The sequence below is a fragment of the Polypterus senegalus genome, chromosome 4, assembly GCF_016835505.1.
Source record: "Polypterus senegalus isolate Bchr_013 chromosome 4, ASM1683550v1, whole genome shotgun sequence".
Lineage (NCBI taxonomy): Eukaryota > Metazoa > Chordata > Cladistia > Polypteriformes > Polypteridae > Polypterus > Polypterus senegalus.
Genome location: NC_053157.1, coordinates 1,018,509 through 1,043,054, shown reverse-complemented (window position 1 = coordinate 1,043,054; position 24,546 = coordinate 1,018,509). Strand labels below are relative to the sequence as shown.

The window sequence follows — 24,546 nt, the reverse complement described above, 5'->3', positions numbered from 1 at the left end:
ACACTCGGGCGTGTTGTGGTGGGCAGAGCGTCGGCACGGTCATCGTGAGAATGGAGACGTCTTCTAAATAACCGAGGGCACCGAGTGCTGCCGTCATTCACCTGACTGGGCCGTGTGCTGAAAACAAGAATTCTATTTTTCTAAATAAAGATTAAATTTAGAAAGTGAGATCGGCGCTTTTCTCAAGACATTTAATTAGGCAGACGGTCATCTAGCCATCTTCTAACCACAACAACGCTGACATTTTAAATAAACCTTTACGTGCATTTCCTAAATCATAGGCGTTTGGATCCGTTTATAATTATGAGTGCCCGCCGTGCCTGCTGTGCCCTGTGACTGACTTCTGATTGGCTCAGCAATTTCCGGAGGACTCTTTAAATTGAGTATCAAAAGAGAGAAGACGTGAGACCTGAGAGGTCAGAAGTTGGGCAAAATCACCTCAACAAGCTCAACATTTAACAACCCGAGAGCATCGAACAAGGAGCTGAAGGTAAGGACTGCACACTGAAGTCAGTATGGGGGGCCGACACGAGACCACCTTCACTATTAAAAAAGAAAGAGCCGGGAAGAATCTGCACTACCGAGAGAAAATGTGAAGCCAGTGGGCTGACACAACCGCACACCTCTTAGTGCCGGGACGTGACGGCCTCGAATGAAGACCACCAAGCCGAGCTTGGAGAGCATAAGGGAGAGTGAAAGAGGGTCACAGCTCTGAGCTTGGGATGCAGGGCACTACATTAGGAGAACATTCCTGTGCTTTTTAGAAGATTGAGAAGAAAGGCACTATATATACACAAAAAACTGCAGGTGAACCAAAGGAGAAAGACAAAGAGTCAGAAAGAATAGAGAAGGAAAGAAAGTGAGTCCTGCCTGGTGTGTGATGAGACAAAGGGAGTTACATAAAAATAAGGCTTATCTAAAGGCGCTATATGATAGATAGATAGATAGATAGATCTGAAAGGCGCTATATATAATAGATAGATAGATAGATAGATAGATAGATAGATAGATAGATAGATAGATAGATAGATAGATAGATAGATAGATAGAGTGAAAGGCACTATATAATAGATAGATGAGCTGTCAATTAGTCAATGATAAGAATTCAAATGTTGTATAGAAACCTGAACTTGACTTAACTTGATAATAGACGGACAGATAGATAGGAAAGACACTATATAATACACAAATATGAAATGCACTATATAATGCATACATAAACAGATATGAAAGGGACTATGTAATAGACAAAGGTTCATTGCATTTTATAATAGAAAAATGTGAAAGACATTATATATATATATATATATATATATATATATATATACATACATACAAATAATGATAGGCACTATATATAACATACAAGGAAAGAACTATTAGATAGATAGATAGATAGATAGATAGATAGATAGATGTGAAAGGCACTATATAATACAGATAATGGCTGTCACAATGCCAAAGACAGACACTATTTGATAAACATAAGATAATAAAATTGCTACATAATAAAGAGCTATGAAAGGCACGATATAATTTATATGTACAGTAGATAGATGTGAAAGGCGCTATACAGCTATAACGCTGTACATAACAATATACGCGCTGTGCAGGTGAGGCAACTAAACACAACAAGCACGTAAACAGGTGTCTCGGAATGAAAGGCGCTATTCACAGTACCAACGTGTAAGATAAGCAGATATCAGCGGCACGTGTATATAATATAATGTTGCAGAAGATCCGCGTATTGTCCGGTGAGCTCGTATCGTTAAATGTTCATTTGTTAGTCTGTGAGGTTTTATCATTCTCGAAGTTACCATATAGCGCCCTATGATGAACTGCAGGTCGCCATCTTTGGTGTTTACAGTCTGCCCCTCAGCTCCTTTGCCGTTTCGCGCCGTTTCCGCCTGAGGTTTCAAGCCTCGCGCCGTCCACACAGGCAGATAGACTATTGGGGCAGCGGGTGGTCGCGTGCCTTTCTACCTTTTCCCGTTTCTGGCTATTTCCAAACCGATCAAGCTCATCGATTTAGATCCCGAGCCCAAAACCACGTTTTGAGTTTTAGTCCTTAGGCTCTGCTTCCATTTTTGCGCTCGTGTTGCTCCGATCTTCTTCACCGGGCGTCTCCCTGTCGGATTTCCGTGGCGGTGCCCCTGTAAAGCAGCCAACAGTCCTCCGCCTGTCTGCTTTAGACGACGAGGTCCAGGAGCCCCCCGTGATCCCCTCCCCGCCCGTTAGTGTAGGGGGCTCGTTGTGTCGGGGCTCGCGGTTATAATTAAGGTTTACAAAGCCACAAGAGGTCTTTTGTCATTCAGGTTTTTAAAGTAGGACAGCGTGGAGTTCGAGGCCTCATAGGTTTATTTTTTTCCTGACTTTTTTATGCTGATGTGGCACTTTAACAGTGGGTGGTAATCAGGGTCTCGCCTGTGCCCCATTGAAAGCTGGAAACTGAAGTCTTACTCTGGGACAGTTATAAGGAATGCAACAAACCCGTGGGATTTGAGTATCTGCCACAGAATTAGAGAGGAACATGGAGGCCACATCACATGGGACATCTGAGCAGCACTTTCAGGACACCAGCACGGCTGACTAACAGAAATGAGAACAGTGTAACCAGTGGGCCGGTGGGCTCAGGACCACCCAATGTTCTGATAGTTAAGTCATAAACCACCATCAGTTATTTAATTTGAGATTAAAATGTTTCAAGCAACCTCATAGATAGATAGATAGATAGATAGATAGAGTGAAAGGTGCTATATAATAGATAGATAGATAGATGTGAAAGGCACTATATAACAGGGATAGATAGATAGATAGATAGATAGGAAAGGCACTATATAATAGATAGATAGATAGATAGATAGATGTGAAAGGCACTATATAACAGGGATAGATAGATAGATAGATAGATAGATAGATAGATAGATAGATAGGAAAGGCAATATATAATAGATAGATAGTGTGGTCCCCGGCTGGGCTCCCAGGTCAGCCAAGGAGGACCGGAGGAGGACTTGTGCCTCCTCCAGACCGTGAGGGGGCATCCATCCTGGTTATGTTGGGGGCCTCGGGTAGAGGGCTTGGAAACCCAGCCCTGTAGGGACCCGTGGCCACCTCCAGGCGGCGCCCCGGTGCCGGAATATCCCGTGTGGGACCCGGTCAGGGCTGAAGCCCGGCCGGGACGCCCAGGAGGACCGGAGGATGGCTTGTGCCTCCTCCAGACAGCTTAGGGGGCGATCGCCCTGGTTGTATTGGGGGCCACGGGTAGAAAGCTTGGAAGCCCAGCCCTGTAGGGACCTGTGGCCACCGCCAGGCGGCGCCCCGGTGCCTGAGGAACCCTGGAGCCCAGCACTTCCACCACACCAGGAAGTGCTAGGGGGAAGAAGACAGGAGACAACCGGACGGCTTCTGGGTGCACAGTCGATAGTGGATGTCGGGTGGAAGAGGACAGAGCTGGAGAGAGGACGGGAGGCGGTCGAGAGAGAGGCACAGTGACTGAGAGTGTGGCCTGGACTTTGGGGAATCGGTGCAAGAGGCGCTGGGGTTTGTGAGCACGAATTGTACATAATAGTTGTAAATAAATAGTGTGTGGTGGAACTTACGATGTCCGTCTGCCTGTGTCTGGGTCTCAGTCCACGATAGATAGATAGATAGAGAGATAGATATGAAAGGTGCTATATAATTGATAGATAGATAGATGATATGAAAGGCGCTATATAATAGATAGATAGATAGATATTAATTTTAGTATAGTCGGCATGTTCATAAAATGAATAGATAGATAGATGGATATGAAAGGCGCTATATAATAGATAGATAGAAATGTTTCTTTTTATTTGTAGTCTTTTTAATCTTTCCGGACTCTTCCCAATTTCACCGTCAATGACTGCCAGTTAATTAAAGTCACTCGATGCCAGAGACTCAGACATGACGAGTACGACACGATGCGCTGATCCTGTTCTGCTCACAGACAGACGTGGAGCCGTCTTTTTGAGGTCTGAGAACATGTTGTGATCTTCGTGTCCATTTCTTTTCTCTTCTTTTCCAGAACCTTCTGCACAATGAAGCTTGGGCTCCTCTTGCTGTGCTTCTTGGCAGCGACGTTGGCGTTTCCGGTGAGTATCTTCACTTTCTTTACTTGACGCTGCCGTTATTTTGTAGCTCCGGTGTTGTTAGAAGAGCAGTGTGAGGCTCATTCACAGGGGGCTCTCTGACCCTGCAGCTCCCACATGGTTAGCAGACGTGGGAGAAGAGACGTACATTAAAGGTCAAAACTTGGAAATCACCAAATCGTTAGCGAAATGACCAGGTTGTGAATCAGAACTTCAGATCAAAACCAGAAATTGCAATGGGAGAGAATGAAGGAGGCAAAGCCGGCGTACAAAATGGGACTTTCAAATCCGCACACTCTGGTGCTTAACACTGGGGTCGTGACCTGTGTGACTCCGCCCCTAACAAGGGCCAAAGCTGCCTAGCAACCGTTGGGACAAACATGGAGACTCCTATTATAAGCAAAAATGACACTCAAGATGCTTCAAAAATCAATATTCCTAACAAGAATAACACAATCAATCAAAATTAAGAACCTGGGCTACAAACACCCTAGTGGAGAGGTTTAAAAGGAATATAAAGGCGCTATATAAGTCAAATGCATTATGATAATTTAAATAATGACTAAACAGGCCAATCGCAGCACCTCGTTTCCTTCAGGCGCTTGTCCAGTTTCCACTTTTCAACATGAGGTGGCGCCACACAGCAGGCACGCTGGCCTCTGACAGCCATGTTTTAAAAGACGCGCGGGACGCACCGTAATGAAGGCTGACTTTGACTTTAAACTGCACTTTCTACTTCCGTGCAGTCTGCTTTCACAAGCCCCTTATGGCCGCCCACGGAGTTCAGTCCTTTCACCAACATCCATGGGCGCCCGTGCGGCTGAACCAACTCCAGAGTCTCCTGTGCCGTAAACGTTCAGGTCAAACACCAAATGGCTGCCGTGCCAAACATTAGCAGGCCAAATGGCAAGAGAGAGGATCAGGAACGTGAAGACCACCAAAAGTGAAGTGTGGCTCACAGGCTGGAAGACGCGCTAAATACGACAAAAGGCCAGCATGTGGTCAGAAGGCTCAGAAAAGCTGAAAGTTCAGAGAATGTCGAGAAGATGAAGAAGGTTACACCGCAGAGAGAGAAGCAGAAAGGACCAGGAGAGAGTGTGCGAGAAGTGGTCATCTTAAATGCTGTCCAGTTTATGTGTGTCCATTAATAATCAACCCTGAGATCCAGGCAGGAGGAAGCCTGTCCATCACCTGTCCATCATGGGTCATCACAGCAGCCTGAGTGACAACTGAGAGCCACATTGACAGATATCTGAGAGTAATGCCTTAGTCTGATTGGCTCACTAACTTTTATTGACTCTCATTGGCTCACTAATCTTTACTCATTCTGATTGGCTCCTGCCACCCCAAAGTAAAAGTCTCATTCCACTACAGTCTCAGTCCTTCCAACGCTTGTTGAGTTCCTGTGTTTGTGTGTGACGTCTTTCAAGTCCAACTTGATGGTCACCCCAGCGTTTTGTGCCCCCCACCCAGGACCCTCTTGTCTTTCATTGTTCTCGTCACCTTATTCTGGTGTCCTGATACGCTTGATCAAGTTCTTGACATTTATTACCCTTTTATACGACTTCTAAGATGGACGCCACATGTTAACATGGAATGCATATCACAACGCCCAATAACAATGTCACCCCTAAATGACTCTGTGACCCCCCAAGTCTCGATTACCTTCCACAGCAGACACGTCGTAATCATCAAGCCAAAGTCAGTGCCAAAAAGTCAATGAATGTGACGTCGCCGTTAGGCACACAACACTCTCAATACACTCGTGATCCGCCATCATGGAAGACCTGAGTACGGCGGATGACCTGTGATGACGTGCGCCAAGTAAACCCGGGCGGTAATCGCCTGGCAACTCTCACCTCGGAGTATTGCACCCTCCAGCCATCCTTCTGCTGATACCAGAATAGGTGAGACATCCCCACCCACAATTACAGCAGCCCAGGTGAGCAGAGAGCTGAGGAGACTTCGTGCCAGCAAAGCAGCGGGTCCAGATGGGAGTATCATCATGACTGCTGAAGGCCTGTACGCTGGAGCCGGGGAGTCCTCTACAGAACATCTTCAACCTGAGCCTGGAACAGGGGAGAGTCCTGAGGCTTTGGAAAACATCTTGTATCACCCCAGTCCCAAAGGTATCACGTCCTAGTGAGCTGAATGACTTCCGGCCTGTCACTCTGACGTCACATGTGATGAAGACCATGGAGTGGCTGCTGCTTCATCACCTGAGGCCACAGGTCGGCCACACCCTCGACCCTCTGCAGTTCGCATACCAGGAGAAGGTGGGAGTGGAGGATGCCATCATCAATATGCTACACCAATCCCTCTCCCACTAAGACAGAGGCAGTGGTGCTGTAAGAATTCTGTTTCTGGACTTCTCTAGCACCTTCAACACCATCCAACCTCTGCTCCTTAGGGACAAGCTGACAGAGATGGAAGTAGATTCACACCTGGCGCCGTGGATCGTGGACTATCTTACAGACAGACCTCAGTATGTGCGTCTCGGGAACTGCAGGTCTGACATTGTGGTCAGCAGCACAGGAGCGCCGCAGTGGACTGGACTTTCTCTGGTCCTGTTCAGCCAACATACATCGGACTTCCAATACAATTCAGAGTCCTGCCATGTGCAAAAGTTCACTGATGACACTGCTATGGTGGGCTGCATCAGGAGTGGGCACGAGGAGGAGTATACAGTGGTGTGAAAATCTATTTGCCCCCTTCCTGATTTCTTCTTCTTTTGCATGTTTGTCACACACAATGTTTCTGAACATCAAACACATTTAACCATTAGTCAAATATAACACAAGTAAACACAAAATGCAGTTTTAAATGATGGTTTTATTATTTAGGGAGAAAAAATCCAAACCTACATGGCCCTGTGTGAAAAGTAATTGCCCCCTGAACCTAATAACTGGTTGGGCCACCCTTAGCAGCAATAACTGCAATCAAGCGTTTGCGATAACTTGCAATGAGTCTTTTACAGCGCTCTGGAGGAATTTTGGCCCACTCATCTTTGCAGAATTGTTGTAATTCAGCTTTATTTGAGGGTTTTCTAGCATGAAGCGCCTTTTTAAGGTCATGCCATAGCATCTCAATTGGATTCAGGTCAGGACTTTGACTAGGCCACTCCAAAGTCTTCATTTTGTTTTTCTTCAGCCATTCAGAGGTGGATTTGCTGGTGTGTTTTGGGTCATTGTCCTGTTGCAGCACCCAAGATCGCTTCAGCTTGAGTTGACGAACAGATGGCCGGACATTCTCCTTCAGGATTTTTTGGTAGACAGTAGAATTCATGGTTCCATCTATCACAGCAAGCCTTCCAGGTCCTGAAGCAGCAAAACAACCCCAGACCATCACACTACCACCACCATATTTTACTGTTGGTATGATGTTCTTTTTCTGAAATGCTGTGTTCCTTTTACGCCAGATGTAACGGGACATTTGCCTTCCAAAAAGTTCAACTTTTGTCTCATCAGTCCACAAGGTATTTTCCCAAAAGTCTTGGCAATCATTGAGATGTTTCTTAGCAAAATTGAGACGAGCCCTAATGTTCTTTTTGCTTAACAGTGGTTTGTGTCTTGGAAATCTGCCATGCAGGCCGTTTTGCCCAGTCTCTTTCTTATGGTGGAGTCGTGAACACTGACCTTAATTGAGGCAAGTGAGGCCTGCAGTTCTTTAGACGTTGTCCTGGGGTCTTTTGTGACCTCTCGGATGAGTCGTCTCTGCGCTCTTGGGGTAATTTTGGTCGGCCAGCCACTCCTGGGAAGGTTCACCACTGTTCCATGTTTTGCCATTTGTGGATAATGGCTCTCACTGTGGTTCGCTGGAGTCCCAAAGCTTTAGAAATGGCTTTATAACCTTTACCAGACTGATAGATCTCAATGACTTCTGTTCTCATTTGTTCCTGAATTTCTTTGGATCTTGGCATGATGTCTAGCTTTTGAGGTGCTTTTGGTCTACTTCTCTGTGTCAGGCAGCTCCTATTGAAGTGATTTCTTGATTGAAACAGGTGTGGCAGTAATCAGGAAATTGAACTCAGGTGTGATACACCACAGTTAGGTGATTTTTGAACAACAACAACAACATTTATTTCTAGAGCACATTTTCATACAAACAGTAGCTCAAAGTGCTTTACATATTAAAGAATAGAAAAATGAAAGACACAATTATAAAACAAAATAAATCAACATTAATTAACATCGAATAAGAGTAAGGTTCAATGGCCAGGGGGGACAGAAAAACAAAAACTCCAGACGGCTGGAGAAAAAATAAAATCTGTAGGGATTCCAGACCATGAGACCACCTGACCAGTCCCCTCTGGACATTCTACCTAACATAAATGAAACAGTCCTCTTTGGATTTAGGATTCTCACGAAGCAGGAACAAGGGGGCAATTACTTTTTCACACAGGGCCATGTAGGTTTGGATTTTTTTTCTCCCTAAATAATAAAAACCATCATTTAAAAACTGCATTTTGTGTTTACTTGTGTTATATTTGACTAATGATGAAATGTGTTTGATGATCAGAAACATTTTGTGTGACAAACATGCAAAAGAAATCATGAAGGGGGCAGATAGTTTTTCACACCACTGTAGTAACCTAATCAAGGACTTTGTTAAATGGTGCGACTCAAACCACTTACAACTGAACACCAGCAAGACCAAGGAGCTGGTGGTGGATTTTAGGAGGACCAGGCCCCTCATGGACCCCGTGATCATCAGAGGTGACTGTGCAGAGGGTGCAGACCTTTAAATACCTGTTAGTGCAGCTGGATGACAAATTGGACTGGACTGCCAATACTGATGGTCTGTGCAAGAGAGGACAGAGACGACTATACTTCATTAGAAGGCTGGCGTCCTTCAACATCTGCAATAAGATGCTGCAGATGTTCTACCAGACGGTTGTGGCGAGCGCCCTCTTCTACGCGGTGGTGTGCTGGGGTGGCAGCATAAAGAAGAAGGATGCCTCACGCCTGGACAAACTGGTGAGGAAGGCAGGCTCTATTGTAGGCACAGAGTTGGACAGTTTGACATCCGTGGCAGAGCGACGGGTGCTGAGCAGACAGACTCCTGTCAATCATAGAGAATCCACTGAACAGGATCATCTCCAGACAGAGGAGCAGCTTCAGAGACAGACTGAGGAGACCCCACACTATGCGACTCGGGGGGTAAACGTTAACATTATACAAAGTTATTGTCTGTTATACCTGCATTGTTATCACTCTGATATTTAATATTTTTTATTATCAGTATGCTGCTGCTGGAGTAGGGGAATTTATAAAGTATCTATCTATCTATCTATCTATCTATCTATCTATCTATCTATCTATCTATCTATCTATCTATCTATCATATAGTGCCTTTCACTCTATCTATCTATCTATCTATCTATCTATCTATCTATCTATCTATCTATCTATCTATCTATCTATCTATCTATCTATCTATCTATCAAAATTCCAAATGGCTTCATGCGAAGATGCAAAAATGTTTCAGCAACTTTAAGTTTGACAAATGAAAAAATGAATAAAAGAAGCGGATTCATCGTCCCTAAGAGACTCAAATGGGATTTAGAAAAGGCAAAGCAATGCAGAGATGGGACATCACAAGTCATTGTCAAAGGTTTCGATTCGTCTTCACAAACCTCGACACACGTCACGCCGATGATGTCACATGTTGTGACACCTGAGAAGTGTCACCCAAGCCACAAGGCTGAACTTGTCAAGCGTTTGTGTGCAGCGTCACCGTCAAGCAGCCCGTCCCTGGGTGTCAAACAAAGGGGCGAACTTCAGAAAACACAAAGGTCATCTCATAGTCGTCGAGTGTGTTACGCCCTGCGATTTCCAGTTACGTAATCTCAGGTGACAAGATCATCAACTGCGTTCCTCAAGGTTTGACATCTCCTCCAGTTGGAAGTCATGTGATGTGCCACCGACGTCCGTCCCCTTCAACATGAAGAAATGAGGAATGGTCCTGGCTACCGGTGACGTCTGGAGTGTCAAGAAGAGCAATCACGGCGTCTTCACCGAGGACCTTTCAGGTGAGCAGCAGAACCTCAGCGTCTTGACATGGAAATCTCAAAAATGGTGGCAGCCAATAAGAAACAAAATGAGAAAAAGGTTTAAAACAAAGTGCAACCTCAAAAAGAACAGAAAAGAGCAAAGCTTAACAAGAAAACATCAAAAGTTACAAAGAAAAACTGGTGGAGTTTCTGAAAACATTTTATTGTGAGGGTTTCATGAATGAGCCCGGGTCTGTAATTATTACACTAAAGCTTTAAGAACTGCTGAGCAGTTGGCTTTCATTTATTGTTAATACACTTTCTTAATAAGGGGGGATTTGGGGGGGCTCAGGGGTACACCACTGGCACTGCACGATGCTGATTGGTCCACTTCTTGTACGACACCTTGGCATGGCTTTAAAGGCGCTAGTTAAAGTGAAAATGACCTTTTCTTCTTTGTTTCTTTTCTCAGGCACACAGACGGTGGACAATTCAGTCTGACAGTTCTGAAGAACGCCAGGTGAGGTGACCCTCTTCTCTGACATTTAGGGGTCCTCAGTATGGAGTGTGGCAAAGCACAGCTGACAATGGTGCCCGCCTGTGCCAGACAAGTAGGCACTGAACTGAACGCCAAGCACTTCAGGCTCCTGAGCAGATAGAGACTCTTGTGGTTTCTTTCTTTCTTTCTTTCTTTCTTTCTTTCTTTCTTTCTTTCTTTTTCTCTTTAGTAGATACCATACTACCTCATTTTCTAAGCCTGCTTAACCCTGATCAGGGTCACAGGGCTGGCTATCCCAGCAAGCATCGGGCACAACAGAGGAATAATCCCTGGACAGGGTGCCAGTCCATCACAGCAGACCACCTCACCACACCCACTAGAGACCCACTAGGTGGTCCAGGACCACCAATCCACCTACCCTGCATGTCTTTAAACTGTGGGAGGAAACCCACACAGACACTGGGAGAACATTTGGACTCCAAACAATTAATGAGAAGTGAGCCCTGGTCTCCTTACTGCCAGCCACTGTGCCACCATGCCAGCTGATTTATTTTGTATTATTTTTTCTTTATTCTTTCTCTCTTTCAGTTGAGTTTGATTTGTCTGCTGCTTTGCTCTGTTCTTTGCCTATTGAGCCTCGGGGGGTGAGGCCACTGGTGCCCTGAACTCTATCTTAGGACTGAAGGGTCCTGGCACCATCACTGCGCTGGTAGTTTTCCACTTTTGTTTGATCAGATGCCAGTCTTGGATTCTTGGTCACTTTTCTTGTTTTTGGATGTTTCTGTTTTTTGGTTTCTTTTTATTATTTGATGTCAGTTTCTGGTCTTTGATTTTATCTTCAGTCTACTGACCCACAGAAAGGCCTGAGGTGTCGCCGCTCCGTCTGTTGTGTTTTCCTTTATTTCAGCGTTTGTCAGCCTTTAAGTATTTGTGACCCGAGTTTTCATAACAGTTTTAATTGCGTCCCCCTAATGTTTTTTATGAAAGGAGCCCACTAATACCGATTTGTTCTTTTTTAATGAATGATATATCATAGATGCATATTTTATTATACCTACTTCACTTTTATCTAACTCTAGATTTATTTTTCTAGTATCAGAATGTAGTTTAAGTTCATTTGTTTGGTTTCAATTGATGTATTTTTCATATTTTCTTGTTTTCAGATCTTCGCACCCCCCTTTTTGTTACTTTGTGCCCCCCTTAGGGGTGCCCGCCCTACAGGTTGAGAACCTCTGCTTTATTTTCTTATTTGTGTGTTTTATCTCTTTATGTTACTAAATGCATTTCCATTACGGCGTATTGAGTTTCACCTCAGCTCAAGCTTCTTGTCTTTTTGTATATTTAGTTCATTTTTGGTGATGCACTTTGTTCTTGAATATTTTTTTGTTTTCTTTTATTGTTCATCAATGAATATCATTTCTTGTATTAATTTTAATGACCAGGGGCCTCATGTATAACGCCGTGTGTAGAAATCGCACTATAACATAGCGTAAGCACAGAAGCCGAAATGTGTTTACGCACAGAAAAATCCAGATGCAGGAATCTGTGCGTACTCCAACTTCCACGTTCTTCCGTTACATAAATCCCGATCAGCGTGAAAACTAACGCTTGTGCACGCGCATTTTGTAACGCCCCAACTCCTCCCAGAATTACGCCTATTTGAATATGCAAATCAATATAAATCGCCCTTAAGCGCAGCCTTCTGTTAAAAGACAACGGGAAAAGCACGGGGGAAAATAGAAGAATTTCAGCGAATACCAAGTGGAGGCAAAGGAAAAACATACAATTTGTTCAAATAAACCGTGGAATAATCAACAAAAGGAAGTTGATCGAGTGACATAGCGTGTTGGAGAAACTTGAAAGCTCACATCCACAAAGTCGCACAGTGCCGGAAATAAAAAAGAAGTCACATATCAAAGTCGCCGTGAAAAGAAGAGTTGTAGCCCACCGTCTGAGTGTCATATGAAATTATTTTTGTTGTTGTTGTTGTTAATAATTTGTTATAATAATAATAATAATAATTTATTAACAACAACAAAACCAATTTTAATAATAATAATAATAATAACAACAAATTATTAATAACAACAACAATAATCATAATCATAATAATAAATTATCAACAACAATAATAATATTGTTATTGATAATTTGTTATTGTTATTATTATTGTTGTTGTTATTGTTGTTGTTAATAATTTATTATTATTATTAAGATTGGTGTTGTTGTTGTTAATAATAATAATAATAATAACACATTATTAATAACAACAACAATAATCATAATCATAATAATAAATTATCAACAATAATAATATTGTTATTGATAATTTGCTATTGTTATTATTATTGTTGTTGTTAATAATTTATTATTATTATTATTATTATTATTAAGATTGGTGTTGTTGTTGTTAATAATAATAATAATAATAATAAATAACAAATTATTAATAACAACAATAATAATAACAATAACAAATTATCAATAACAATATTATTATTGTTGTTGTTATTGTTGTTGTTAATAATTTATTATTATGATTAAGATTGGTGTTGTTGTTAATAATAATAATAATAATAACACATTATTAATAACAACAACAATAATCATAATCATAATAATAAATTATCAACAATAATAATATTGTTATTGATAATTTGCTATTGTTATTATTATTGTTGTTGTTAATAATTTATTATTATTATTATTATTATTAAGATTGGTGTTGTTGTTAATAATAATAATAATAATAATAACAAATTATTAATAACAACAAAAAATCATAATCATAATAATAAATTATCAACAATAATAATATTTTTATTGATAATTTGTTATTGTTATTAGTGTTGTTGTTGTTGTTAATAATTTATTATTATTATTATTATTATTATTATTATTATTAAGATTGGTGTTGTTGTTGTTGTTAATAATTTATTATTATTATTATTATTATTATTATTAAGATTGGTGTTGTTGTTGCTAATAATAATAATAATAATAATAATAACGCCTTGTGTCTCTATCGCACCTCATCATTCTAATCACACCTGTTCAGCGGGCCAGGGGTTTTCCCGGCTCTCCTCTCCCCTTTTGAGTTTTATACCAACTTTTCGCTTTGACGTCTTTTCTGGAGTTCCGCCATCGTGGTATCAGACGCTGAGTTCTGATGAATTAGCAGTTCCCGCTCGTCTCTCCCTTTCTTTTTCTTTCTCTCCTCTGGTCTTCTTGTCATCTCGATGTCTAGTTTTAAATATCGCGTTCTGTTTCTTGCCACGAGCCTTCAGCCATCGTCCCCAAACTCAAACTCACAGTGCGATTTTTGCAGGCGGCCAGTCACAGGCAGGTCATTTTCTGGATTTTCGTACTTTTGTGCTCTGCCAAGCCGACCTGCGCTTACCTGCAGTATTGTGAGTCTGAATTTGGGAGATAAGACGGAGTCCCAGATGGCTGCCACGTTGCTGGTTATCACGGTGCACGTGGTGGCAGTTCTGCGTCTGAACGCTGTGTTCTTGTGTTATGGGACTGTGGCCTGACATTCACAAGTCTCTCCCTCTGATTTTTACTTCATAGGCAAACATCGAAAGTGATGGGAATGGAGGAGGAGGAGGATCCGAAGATTCGGAGGTGAGCTGATTTCAGATCTAAATCTTTGTTCTGTTGTCCCGTTGACATTTTTCTGATTACACTCAGCTTGGTGGCAATACAGCGCCTATCACAAGTGCCCACCTGCTGCCACCTTTCTGCTTTTATTGTTTCCATTTCCATTTTTTTTTGCTAAGCGACTGTATTTTTCCAAAGTGACAAACAAAGTAAACAGGACTGCTTGGGAACATCAAGTGTCACAGAATTGATCATCCCAAGTAAAGAGCTCATACGAAATGCCAGCGCGTTACGATTCCCAGACTACAAAAAAGCAATCAGCTAATATCAGGAAGACAGAATGCCACCAAACCAGAGGGTCTTTAAACGCCTCCAAATCACATTCAGCATGGAGGTGGGTGTCTCGTGCCACATGAAGAGAGTCTGGGCGGAGGTGGCATCAGCTGACCTGAGTGGTCGAGAAGGAGACGGGGACCTCACAAGTGTCTCCAAGTGCAAAGCTGGTGACCCATCGACTACTCAGTAGGTAGGCATCACCAATGTGAAGTTAAAGTGGAGCCAGTGTAGTGATCTGTGAGGAGGAGGGGCACGTGCCCACCTGGTCGGTCATATATTGAGTCATCAGCAGTGGTTTGGTGAAACCCACTGGTACCCCTGGAAGCAGAGAGCTGAAGAGCAGGTCCTGATCCAGGGGTTGAGCCATCAGATCTCGTCTGATCTCACTTCATGGAGTGAATCTGCAAGATGGATAGAAAAGGACAGCAAGTCAGTAGTCACCACCTCAAGGTGGCGCACTGACCTGGAAGGTGATTTTGAGCCAAGCAGGACAGGAACGGAGTGTCAAACAGACGGATAAGCAAGGATAACAAGATGGACCGTTTTTGCCAGGATGACCAAGAGATGGCGTTCCTTCATCCAGGTTCCAATATCAGTTAGACCTGCAGAGACCAGAGCAGATACCATGTGGTCCACTGGACAGAATGACAGAAATAGAGGTATAGCATCATCATCATCATCATCATCATCATCATAGCAGTGACAGGAACAGCCACGGGACAGGGTGATAGGGTCTCGTGAGGAGAAGAGGAGAGGACCCAGCACCAATCCCTGGTGTCCCCTCCATGTTCACCTGATGTACCCTCGACATCACTCCATGCCAGGACACAGGGTAGGATCTGCCCGAGATGTAGGATGGACCACTTTAGGGCAGCCCCAGGTCAGACAGGGTGGCAAGGAGGGTCTGACCGTGTTGAAGGCGGTGGTGACACGTAGCAGGATGAGGACACGTGACATGCTGGTGGCTCTAGGCAGTGGGAGTGGAGACGTCTCTGTGGAATTACGGCCCCGGTGGATTTACTTTTAGCTTTTCTCTTGGATTCTGAGGAACATAAAAGAGAAACAAACCTCCAGAAGTCAAACTCACAAACTCAGCTCATCGATCAGCTCAGAGTTTAATCACCATTTGACCAGCTCATTGAGAAGTGCCACTTGGGGGGCAGACACGAGCAAATGTCCGAGGGGCGACTGACTTCATGTTAGGGCTTGTATGGCCGTCTCGTCCTTTTAGTCTTTGGTTGAAGTTCTTTTTGTTTTTTTATTTTCAGAGCGACTCCAGCAGCTCCGAGGAATCCGATGAGGTAAGAAAGGCGACGCCCTGCTGACCCACTCGCGTCCCCTCGTACCGCCGATGGTGTTCTCTGAACTCGCCGTGCGCCTGGCATTGCTAGTTGTTACGATTGAAGGACTTTGAGACGCCTTCTGTTCATGGAGACTCCAAACCCTCCATTCCTTTTTTAATCTTAAGTTCACGTACATGTTTGCTGTTTTTATTTGTACCGTTATAAGCCCCGTTTTCTTTAGTTATGTTCATCAAAGCTTCGTAAAAATCAATCCGAATGATAAACAAATCTCAAAAACCAATTCAGTATACAAAAAAAAATATATATATATATATATATATATATATATATATATATATATATATATATATATATATATATATATATATATAAATAAAATAAACCAAAATACATTGTGAAGGAAATAAAGGAATGGTTATGTGGCGTAGTCGGCAGGATATCCCGACTGTCAGCTTGGCACCTTGGGACCTTCATATACAGGGTGGTCCAGATCTAATTATGCAGATCCTGATCGTCTGGATGACTTTGATTTATGCAGAGACGATTCCAGTTCAGCGTGAAGACGATTCTTCATGTCGTCAGTTCTCACACTTCTCGATGGTCCCGGTTTTTTCGGGTGATTGTCTATGTAATAAACTTAATAAGTTATAGCAAAATGAAAATTGCATAATTAGATCTGGACCACCCTATATAAAGATGACCAGTAGGGGTCTAACAGACACAATCAGACCCCACAAGGCCCAGGTTCAAATATATAAAACATTTACAGTGAGCATAGAAAAGAATCCCCCCTTTGAAACATTGCCATTTGTTTTGCTTTACAGCCTTAACACACAAACTCATATTTCTTCCCAGCTTCACTTCCTCAATGCCACCTCTAACATCAAGTGAAAGATCTCACAGCTACAGGTCAGAAGAATTATAAAAGATCAAAAACAAGAAATCCTGAGATGAATTAAAGACCCCCCGTCAAACTCAATCAGCTGTCAGTGCCCCCCATTCCCATTGCAGTTACTGGTTTCCTTCCACCGGTGCTCAGTTATAATGAGTGGGATTAGTGAAGATGTTCCTGGTCCATTCATTCTCTTGCTTGGTAGAGCAAACTGTGGGTGGCCAGACACTTTAAAAATAATTTGATACATTTTTAATTTTAAAAAATCAAAAACAAGGAATCTTGAGATTAATAACAGATCAGCCCCCCCATGTCAATGTCATTTTGTTGACCCCCCTTTTGCTTTAATGCCAGCCTTGAGTCTGTCGATTCTTCTCTATCAGCTTTGCCCACCTGGACTGAGCCCACTCAATATTTGCCCCCCACTCTTCTTTACAGTTGAGCTCACATTGGACGGTGAGTGTTGGTTGTCTGCTATCTTCAGATCTTTCCACAGATTTAGGTCACACCAGGACATTCACTTTTGTCTCCTTCAGCCACTGGGTGGTCCATTTTTCTGTGTCCTTCGGGTCGTCGTCGTGTTGAGAGGTGAACTTTCTGCCCGTCTTCAACTTTCTGACAGAGGGGAGCAGGTTTTCCTCCAGAATTCGATGGTATTTTGCCCCTCCATTTTTCCTTCTAAACTAATGAGAGCCCCAAACCCCCCCATGACAGGATGCTGCCCCTTCCATTCTATACTGTCGGTATGGTGTGTTGTGGATGGTGAGCTGCATTGGTGGGCCGTTTGGTGTTGAGGCCAAAGAGTTTGACTTTGGTCTCATCTGACCAGAAGACCTTTTTTCCACTTGGCATCAGAATCTTCAAGGTGCATTCTGGGAAAGCTCAAACGAGCCTTAATGTGGCCTTTCTTGAGAAGTGCGACCCTCCTGAACAAGCCACCATGGTGGAGGAGCGCTTGTGAAATTGTTGTCACCTGCACACCATTAATGACCACTCTGTGCCATCAAATTCTGTAACCCCTTCAAAGTGGCCATTGACCTCTGAATGGTGGGCACTGACACCTGATGGAGTTTGGGGGGGGGGTCCTTTATTAATCGTCAGGATTTCTTGTTTTTATTTTTTAATATTCTTCTGACCTGTAGCTGTGAGATCTTTCACAGGTGGCACTGAATAAGTGAAACTGGGAAGAAATCTTAAATTGTGTTTACATTTAAGGCTGTAAAGTAAAACAAGAGAATATTTCAAGGGGGGATTCTTTTCTATGCCCACTGTATGTATTTAAGACCCACATTACCCCCAAGCCAGCACAATGCCAACTTTATTCTTTTTCTTTCTTCCTTCCTCCAAACCCCCCCCCCAGGTGGGTGTCACTAAACTCCAGTCCTGGGTGACATGGTGGGGTCCTCTTTGTCAGCACTGTAGTCACAAAGTTCTTCTGGGTCAGGCGGGACCTCCATCTGATTGGGGAGCCTCCTCCCAACAGCACCACCTAGTGTCCGCCAAGCACCCCATCTGAGCTACATCTCTCATGCAGGGCTTCGGGGGTGCAGATGGGAGCTGTGCCAGAGAAATATTGCCACCCGGTGTACTGGGGACGTGTGGCCCCAGGTGTTGGTCACTGTAATATTGTCCTACCTGGGAAAGGGAACTTCAATCATTCCATCTGGGATGCCCATCCATTGCAGTTCTCTGTCCAATATAAGGGGCACCTGGCCAGGTAGCTGATCCTCCATCCCAGCAGGGATGCCAGTCCATCCATTATGGCCTTCCCAGCATTTAAAGATCGTGTTAATTGTTGCACTGAGGAGGGTCCCTCAGCTTCAGTGCTGCTTGTGGTTCCTTCACGTTCCTCATTTGGATTTTCTGTTTTTGAGCCCTGGTTTCTGGGCGAGGTCCCGTCTTTGGTTGTTCTCTGGATTTGTTCGCCTTTTGCTTTATCTTTTCTCCTCTTTTCCTCTCCTGCTTTTATAAAATACTTAGCTTAGTCAGGTTTTGGATTCCAGGTGTCACCGCATCCCTCGTCTCCATTTTGTGTGACCTTCTGGTTATTATTGACATTTTAACAGCCTCAGCCCTATTTGTGGGCCTTGTGCAGGCCAAAGCCTGCCCTGTGAGTGGATTTAGGCCCCCGGGAGAGGCCTAATTGGGGGTCTCAGACCTGAATTAAGGACAGGTCCAGCCTGGTGTGTGTCACCTGATCCCCTTATGTGACACACACTACCACTACATGTCCATTAGACTTAAACACGACAGCAAAACTGAGCTTAGACTTGAAGTCTTTTTGGATGAAAAGGACTTTCAGGATTTGGAATGGAGGTCTGGAACACCAGGATGAAAGCTGCCCACGCTGAATGGCGTCATGCGAGCTGTTCCTGACTTGTTTGCTCTCTCTCTATTTTGCTGGTCCACTGGAGTGCCAACACAAAGGGCACCCAAGCGAGTAAGAAGTGTAATGGAGTGGTCCGTCATGTTAAAGCCTTCTACTGCCCTTTAGTTGGGTACTTCAGCAAATCGGAGTCGATATGATAATCAATAAAACACCTTCTAAGAGGCATAACCTGCTGTGCTATCCTGGCAAAGAAACAACCGTGGAAGGGATGCCAGGACGTGGCACGGCCTCCTCACACACGGCCAATTGACCTAACGTGCCTCTCAGTGGGGATGTGGAAGAAAACTGGAATACCTGAATAAAACCCACAGAGCCACTGGGAGAACATGAAGACTCCACATGGACAATGGCCAGGCCAGGCTGAGCATGTGAGGTGGCAGTGCCACCCTGTATGTTTTCAGTCAGCTTCTAAAAGCTCATTACAGTTATAAGAAAATCAACTTACCTAATTGATGGAAATATGCATTTTACAGACGACATACACATAATTCTGTAGATGACACGTCCACAGATAAACTTTAGACGGCCACCACATCGGAACTGAATAAGCGGAAAAGAAAATGGAAGGTCGAACAGATGGATGGATGGATACGTGAAATGACATGAGCTTTACAGGACAACAGAGGCTCTTATGGGGAAGAAGTCCTTCTGTATTCCTATTTAAAGAATCGGTAGAGTCACCCCAGACCAAGAATCCCTGCAACATTCACATTGCCAGTGAAGAAGCAGAAGCACAAGTCATAGGAAGGGCGGCCAGGAAGTGCAAATGGAGATCATTACGCCCAACACTAAGTGCAGCTCTGTCTCAGAAACTGTCTCAGAAACTGAAGGAATCACGGAAACTGCAGCCTGCACACACAGGATGGCTGCAGCTATTTTATGGGCTCCTCAGCCCACACACGTCCGTAATTTGATGTTTGTCACTCACATGTGGGCCATCGAGGATGAGCAGCAGCGCTGCCAATCGATTATATATGTACAGATATTGATGTGGGCGGCCGAAATCCTTACCTGGCCAGGACGCCCAGAGTGTGGAAGGACCGGGAGAGACAGCATCTTCAGGACAGTGTCCCCAGCAGGCCACCAGAGGGCAGCCCCCTTGGTTTCCAGTGGGTCATGAGCATCGGAGTTCAACCCTGTTGGAACCTGTGGCCACCGCCAGTGGACGCATGAACATTGCCAGGGCCTTATTTGGCCACACTTCCACCACACCCGGAAGTGTGGCCGAAAGAAGCTCATTGAGCACCTGGAGTACTTCTGGGAGCCCTAAAAAAAGGGGGAAACTGCCCACCATTCGATGGCCATAGTCAGGAGGAAGAGGATGATATAAACCAGGGTGTTGTGTTGAACCTGTGCCCTGCCTGGCTGTGTCGGGGGTTAAGGCGGCTGTATGTGCCCGGCCTTCACAATAAATAAATAAATATATATAAACACATTCAAACATCTTCTTCAACTATATATATTTCCCTATATAACTTTTTCCTCATCTATCTATCTATCTATCTATCTATCTATCTATCTATCTATCTATCTATCTATCTATTATATAGCACCTTTCTATCTATCTATCTATTATATAGCGCCTTTTATATAGCACCTTTCACTCTATCTATCTATCTATCTATTATATAGTGCCTTTCACTCTATCTATCTATCTATCTATCTATCTATCTATCTATCTATCTATCTATTATATAGCACCTTTCACTCTATCTATCTATCTATCTATCTATCTATCTATCTATCTATCTATCTATCTATTATATAGCACCTTTCACTCTATCTATCTATCTATCTATTATATAGCGCCTTTCTATCTATCTATCTATTATATAGCGCCTTTCACTCTATCTATCTATCTATCTATCTATCTATCTATCTATCTATCTATTATATAGCGCCTTTCATATCTATCTATCTATCTATCGTTGTTTAAATGTTGTGCCATCATTATTTCCTGCTTCCCATGATGCTTTGTGCTCATCCATCTTCTAAGCCCCCCATCTCTGAGCTCCTATCTGCCCTTATGCCCCTGAGTGTTGGCACCACCTTATGACCCTATGGTGATCACCAGCATGCCACTCCCTGCCAGCTCCACAGGCCTCTTAGGTTTGTTCTGTTTGACATTTAAATTGATTTTGCTTTTTTGCTTTTTTGTTTTTTCTCAACAGGGCGCTGAGGGTGAAGGAGACAATGGAGGCACCAACACAGATGACAATGATGCCACCAATGGAGATGGAAATGCAGAGGACAATGGTGGAGATGCAGATAATGAAGAGGGGGTCACTGTAGGCTATGACGCTGAGACTGAAGGGCCAGAAGATCACGAGGAAGAGGAGGGAGGACCTGAAGAGGAAGAAGGGGCTGAAGAAGGAGGAGACAATGCAGAAGAATCAGACACTACAGACAATAATGAAGACAATGGTAACAATGAAGAATCTGAAGACAATGGAGGAGATTATGATGCTGGCAATGATAATGAAGAAGATCAAGAGAGGGGCAATGAAGAAAATAATGAGGAAGAGGTTGAAGATGAAACGGAGGACAATGAGGGGGAAGATGACAGTGACGAAGAAGAAGACAGCGAGGAAGACGATGGGGGAACAGGAGATGAGGAGAATGAAGGGGAAGAGGCAGGCAATGAAGTGGAAGGGGACTATGATGCTGGCAACAATGAGCAGGAGACAGGAGAAGAGGACAATGTGGGAGACGGAGATTATGACAATGGGAACAACGAGGAGGAAAATGGGAACAACGCCGAAGAAGAAGATGCTGGCGAAAATGCAGAGGAGGAAGGAAAGGTGGACAACGGTGGTGAGGAGAATAACAATGGAGAAGAAGAGGAGCAAAACGGCGCAGAAGAAGAGGATGACAATGGAGAGAATGAGGAGGAGGAAGGAGAGGCAAATGAAAACGAAGAGGATAATGGCAGTCAGAATGATGACGATAGCGATGGTGGAGGAGATGAGGAAGATGAGAGTAGAAACAATGAAGAAGACTCAGACGAAGAGGCTGAACCTGGGGAATATGACAGCCATGAAACTGATGATGATGATGATGATGAATAGCAGCTCTATGAACAGAAAATCCAAACAACGGACACACCACTGCGATGAAGAGTCCACAGGCAGGTCGATGAAGCTGCAGAGCGTCAAGAAATCTTCACCCCAATCAAACATGAACAGTCAAATGATGTGTTGGTGCCCCATGAGAGCCCACCCTTTAAAAAGCAAACCCACCCACAACACTGCCAGGAGGGGACGCCAATTCATCCCACAAAACCCACCCACACCACCATGCTGTGAAGAGTGGGGGTGTAGCCAGGGGGAGATTTTGGGTTTGAAGCCCCTTAAAAGTACGTACATTATATGACACTTTCAACTGACTGAACATAAAAGGAATTAGAATTATTTATTATTAATTACCATGAATTCATTCGTTAATAAAATAAAATAAAATTAATGTGACCCGTAAAGTATTTATTTAATTGGTTTATATGAGTAATTATAATTAATTGTAATTTATGTACTTTCTCATTCCCCCAAAATGAATCCCTGGCTACACCCCCGGGAGCCCAGCCAGGAGTGGGCAGCAATTCACAGAAACAAACCAACCACAGCCAGGAGGGGGTGCCAGCTCAGACCAATGAGCCCACCCATAATACTGCAGCATCAAGGAAGCTCAGCCGGTGGGTGGTTTGGGGGGCAATGATTCATCCCAAAAACCCACGGCCACTATGGAGTCAATTGGACCAGCCAGGAGGGGGCGCCAGTTCAACTCAACAAACTCATTAACAACACTTTGGGGTCAAGGAAGCAAAACCAAAAGAGGGCAGCAATTTGTCACAACCCAATTACCCCACACACACACATCCACCCCACTGTGCTGTCAGGTGTACCCCCAGGGTTTAAGCCCCCCACTCTCCTCAAATCTAATTAATGTCAGTTCCTTCTGATTGCTCATTAGCCTAATTATGATTCTTGCACTTTCTCTTCACCCTCATGAAATTAATATCTGGTTGTGCTACAAACCCAGCCAGTAGGTGGCGCACAACAAAGCCAACCATAACACAGTGTGGTAAAGGGAGACCAGCTAACTGGCGTGGGTCAGGGCCAGGGTGGGAGGCGGCTTATCTTAAAATGGTGGCACAGTGGGTTTAAGTCTTGCACCTGTCACCGTCCATGTAGGGTCTGCATGTTCTCCTCGTGTCCACGGGGGTTTCCTCCCACATCACCAAAGTCACGCAGTTTAAGTGGCCTGCACAATTCAAACTGGCCTTGGCACTCCAACCAGGGTTTGTTCCTGCCTTGTGCCCAGTGCTGCCATGTTAGGTCCTGGCCCGCTGAGCCCCTGAGTTGGGTTGAGTGGGTGGTCGAAGGAGAGGAGATTCTTCCCTGCATGTCTGACAGCCGGCCTCACTAAACTCGCTGAATGCCCATGTGAGACCCCTGTGCAGGACATACGGGCGGACCCTCATTATTGTTGTTTGCCTTTATTGCTGTTTAATCAAATTAAGTTAATTAGCCACTTACTGTGCCCATGAGAAGCTCTTTGTGGGGTCTTTAAGGGGCTACTTTACAATGGAGAGCTACCTGCTCTGTCTCCGTTAGTCACTGACTGATGTCTTCTGAGACCTTAAGCTCTTTGTTTGGTCTTAATAAGGCGCATAAAGCGCTGGTGACAACACTCAACAGTAGAATGTGATCTGCCCGTGTGGCCCTCGTGACAGCCGTCCGCCTTAATAAAGGGACACGTGTCTGTCTGGGCGTCTGTTGGGGGCTCTCTTTCTATTATATGTCATTTGGTAGAGGATTCGTAAAAGCAGTGTGAATGTTTGTGGTGCGCCATCTGTTGGAATGACAAGTGCAATGCTTTTAGCTACTACATGTATTACAAAATGCATTCCTACAGGTGGTGCACTGCAAACGTGAACTGCTAACGTTGATTTCTTAGATTTGAACTTGACTTAGGTGGGTAGCACGGCTAGGGACCCTTCAAACCTACATATACTCCTCGTCTATGACAAAGGCTTTGCCCGTGTCACCCACTGGCACTTTACAATCGCTGACTGTCATACGAGACTCCAACAAGCAAATGACTTGGGAGGCATCAGCGACGAGGCCACAACTCAAGCCCCTCACCAAGGCGTTCCTCGTGTAACGTCCCGCTTATAAATATCAAAGAGACTTCAGTTCATCTACTGCAGGGTCTCCAGCTCCAGTCCTGGGGGGCTACGGTGGCTGCGGCTGTTCATTCTAACGCTCTTCTTCATTTGTGACCCGTTTGTGCTGCTAATTCACTCTCTCTAATTCCAGACAGAAGTGAGGTGTGAAGTTAGTGAGCCCTCGGACTCTGAGCTGCTCCTTAGTCGTGTCAACTAAACTCGTCATTTCATGCCAAGGCTTGTTGATTGATTGATTGA

The 24,546-nt window shown here is 44.0% G+C and overlaps 1 protein-coding gene across 1 annotated transcript; it reads left to right on the top strand.

Annotated features, from left to right (window-relative positions):
• Positions 1–383: 383 nt before the first annotated feature.
• On the top strand, positions 384–23,989 carry LOC120527058 (uncharacterized protein DDB_G0290685-like). The gene is made up of 6 exons (XM_039750091.1): positions 384–490; positions 4,046–4,112; positions 10,574–10,621; positions 14,174–14,227; positions 15,808–15,840; positions 21,296–23,989. Exons 2-6 carry the CDS (start codon positions 4,059–4,061, stop codon positions 22,190–22,192), a joined length of 1,086 nt encoding a protein of 361 aa, XP_039606025.1. The 5' UTR covers positions 384–490; positions 4,046–4,058; the 3' UTR covers positions 22,193–23,989.
• Positions 23,990–24,546: the final 557 nt, after the last annotated feature.